Genomic DNA, 2,850 nt, shown 5'->3' with positions numbered 1-2,850 from the left:
GGACTGAAATCCTGAGGAGTTAAATAATTTGTTCCTCAAATCAATCAAGCAATAATTAACAAAATAACATGGATTTTAAATTATATAGAAATAATCTTTGCCATGTCTCAAAATTCAGATAACACTGATTCTGTTGAGAGCTTGAACCTTGGCATCACATAAGGATAGAAAAAACCAAGATGATGATATGATATTGCTTAAAGCAGTTTTAAAAGAAAGAAAACACTTTATTATCACACAAAGAACTGTAATTTATTCAGGAAATGGAGAAGAAGTAACAACTGCTCAGCTGGTACAAACCCCTGCCCAGGTAACAGACAGATATGGAAGAAAGCGAGAGAATCCTCTGATGGTGCCCAGGAGGAGAGCTGCTGCTCTTCCTTCTGAAGCTCTGTCATGCTCTCTCAGCTACCTCCCAGGAAAAGCAGTACAGTCACCTCAGGAAGGAAACCTCAGGCTGTCAGCATCACCACAGGCATATTGCAGGCTGAAGGGTGGAGAAGCTTCTTCTCTATCCATGATGCTCTTTGAAGTGAAGGTGAAGGTGGAGCTGGGGAACTAGGTGAGCCAATTGTCCTTATCCTTTCCTGATCTAGATGAAATCTGCAGCAGTTATTTGCACTTGGGTGGGCACTTCGGCTCACATGGTTGGGGAGGTGGCACAGGAGGGCATTTCTGCTGGCACTGCTGAGGTGGGCATGGATCAGGACACTTTATAGGTGGGCAAGGCTCTGGACACTTTATAGGTGGGCAAGGCTCAGGGCACTTTGGTGGGCACACTGGAGGTGGATGGCAGGGCTGCTTGCACTGCTGCTGTTGATAAGACATCTTTCTGGAGTCTTAGGATCGGAAAGAAATTATATGACAGTGTTCACAAGAAGGAATTCCTACAGAGAGAAAAGCCAAAACTTGTGTAATAACATCAGATAGTATCTCTCAAATCTCTGAGAATGTGCTTTAATCTCTTCAGCTCTTTTCAAACAAATTTTTGCCTTCTTTCTCACTGTTTGGCAAATTGTTTCATCATCCCAGAGAAAACCTTCTCTTTTCTTATAAAAATTTTCCAATTTTTTGTTTGTTTGTTTGCTTGAAAGAACCAAGCAAAGTTTTGTTTTCATGTGTTTTTTTTTGTTTTTTGTTTTTTCTGAAAACAGCATCTGCAAGAAAGGTCATTACAATTTCTGTAATGGTGGGCAAGCTCACAAGTAAATCCTATCATCATTTTCTCTCATGAGGTCCCAACAGGATAATTTGTGTACAGAGTAAAGTGTTGTCAGGAAGGATACAAGGGCCTTACACCTTCTCAGACATGTGCCTCTGAAATCATAGCAGAGGGACATGAGAAAGATATAGAAAAAGGAAAAAAAAACTTTTATCTATACCTCTTCATGTCAAAGGTTTCCTATTAATTTCTTTTTCAGTAGGGAGGTCAAACTATGTACCAGAAACCTAATAAATACAGCATACCAAATTCTAAGTTCCCATCCACTAAGGAGCATTAAAACTGTGATCACAACTTTGGACCCAACCAAGTCTGCTGTCTCCAGAATAAATGCAACATTCAGGAGCCCAAGAACAAAGCTGAACTGAAGAATCAGACTCACCAGGTTCTCCAAAGTCGCTGGGACTCTAGTAGCAGGAGGATGGCAGTCGTGCAGCAGAGGACCTTTTTATTGGGGCTTGCTGCCCCACCCAGGGGGAAGTGGAGCTGCCAAAACTGGCCTGGTCCAATCATTTCCCAACCAAAATGCAAATCCATCCAAAACTGGCTTGACAGGGACTCTGAAAACAGGAAAATCCTGCTTATGCCAAGTTCTCCTCACTGGATTGGGTTCTCATGACTCACAGAATCCCTGCCTTAGCTCTCAGTTTCAGCGGTTTATGGCTGTGGGAGGATTTGAAGGGTTCTCCAATTTGTAGTCAAAGGCTCCTTTTCTTGATTGGGGAAGATGACCTTTTTCTATCTTTCACCTTCCTTGAATAATGAAACTGCCTGCCTTGTTCCACTGGAAGTGGTTGACAGTTTGTTGTATATACTGGGTTGAAAAGAGCCTGGCTACCTGGCAACACCTTTCTCTACCTTAAGTCCTTCTTACAATGCATTTCCTCTTGACCCGTGGCTTGCTAATCTGAGTCTCCTTTCTTCTCAAATGGACTGAGGGAAGTTTGCAGATCATCTCAGGTGCCTTCCCATCATGATACTTAGACATGCTCAGTAAAGTGGTGACCTCTAGGGTCCTCCTTTCACTGCTTTGCTCCTTCAAATGAAGGACATAAAGCAGATACTTGTGACCTTTATAAATCTGTTTCACCTTATTTCACAGGGAATTCACTACGAGTGTAGCATCACCTACCATAATTCAAATGCTCTTCCAGCTCAGACCTTAGTTCTACAATGGAAAGCAAGCCATTTGCCCATAATTCCTCATCATGACATACCACAAACTTCTACAGAATTTTTTCCAGTTGACTCTTTTTATTTCTTCAACCTTTGAAGAAAGCTCAGAGAATTGGTCAGGTTTTCTGGCTTCCCACTCCTTTGAAAGTTTAGAAAACCTAATCTAATAAGCAGTGCCATTCATAAAGCCAATTTTATATGAAAGTTGAAATCACTTTTTAATAATTCAGTCATTGAAGTTAACTGCCTTTCATACACAACTTCTTAATCATTAATAATAATTTTATTATAATTTTAACAAGTTTTTTAGATTTTCCATATTGGTCACCATTGAACATAAGCTTATTTCCTGCTCTACTTTCTTCATAAAATTTGTCAGTGTGCTGGAAAGAAGGTTTGATGGTTAATTTTTGGGTCATCTTGACTGGCCCAGGGTGCCCAGTTATTTGGTC

General features: G+C 40.8%; 1 protein-coding gene across 2 annotated transcripts; it reads right to left on the bottom strand.

Annotated features, from left to right (window-relative positions):
* Positions 1-206: 206 nt before the first annotated feature.
* On the bottom strand, positions 207-1,743 carry LOC130846205 (small proline-rich protein 2E-like). 2 transcript variants are annotated; one of them, XM_057724306.1, is made up of 2 exons: positions 1,605-1,743; positions 207-839 (listed from the first exon to the last, which is right to left on the bottom strand). In XM_057724306.1, the coding sequence occupies exon 2, from the start codon at positions 826-828 to the stop codon at positions 613-615; it is 216 nt and encodes a 71-aa protein (XP_057580289.1). In that variant the 5' UTR covers positions 829-839; positions 1,605-1,743; the 3' UTR covers positions 207-612. The 2 variants fall into 2 exon arrangements, with proteins under 2 accessions (XP_057580289.1, XP_057580283.1); XM_057724300.1 differs by having other exon boundaries at positions 207-887; positions 1,605-1,686.
* Between the last annotated feature and the right edge of the window lie 1,107 nt (positions 1,744-2,850).

This window comes from Hippopotamus amphibius, chromosome 1, assembly GCF_030028045.1.
Source record: "Hippopotamus amphibius kiboko isolate mHipAmp2 chromosome 1, mHipAmp2.hap2, whole genome shotgun sequence".
NCBI lineage: Eukaryota > Metazoa > Chordata > Mammalia > Artiodactyla > Hippopotamidae > Hippopotamus > Hippopotamus amphibius.
The sequence above is the reverse complement of the archived record's forward strand: the minus strand, read 5'-3'. Positions and strand labels throughout refer to the sequence as shown.

Excerpts from the sequence above, each read along its gene's own strand:
- LOC130846205 (XM_057724306.1), bottom strand. The coding sequence starts at position 828 with ATGTCTTATCAACAGCAGCAGTGCAAGCAGCCCTGCCATCCACCTCCA.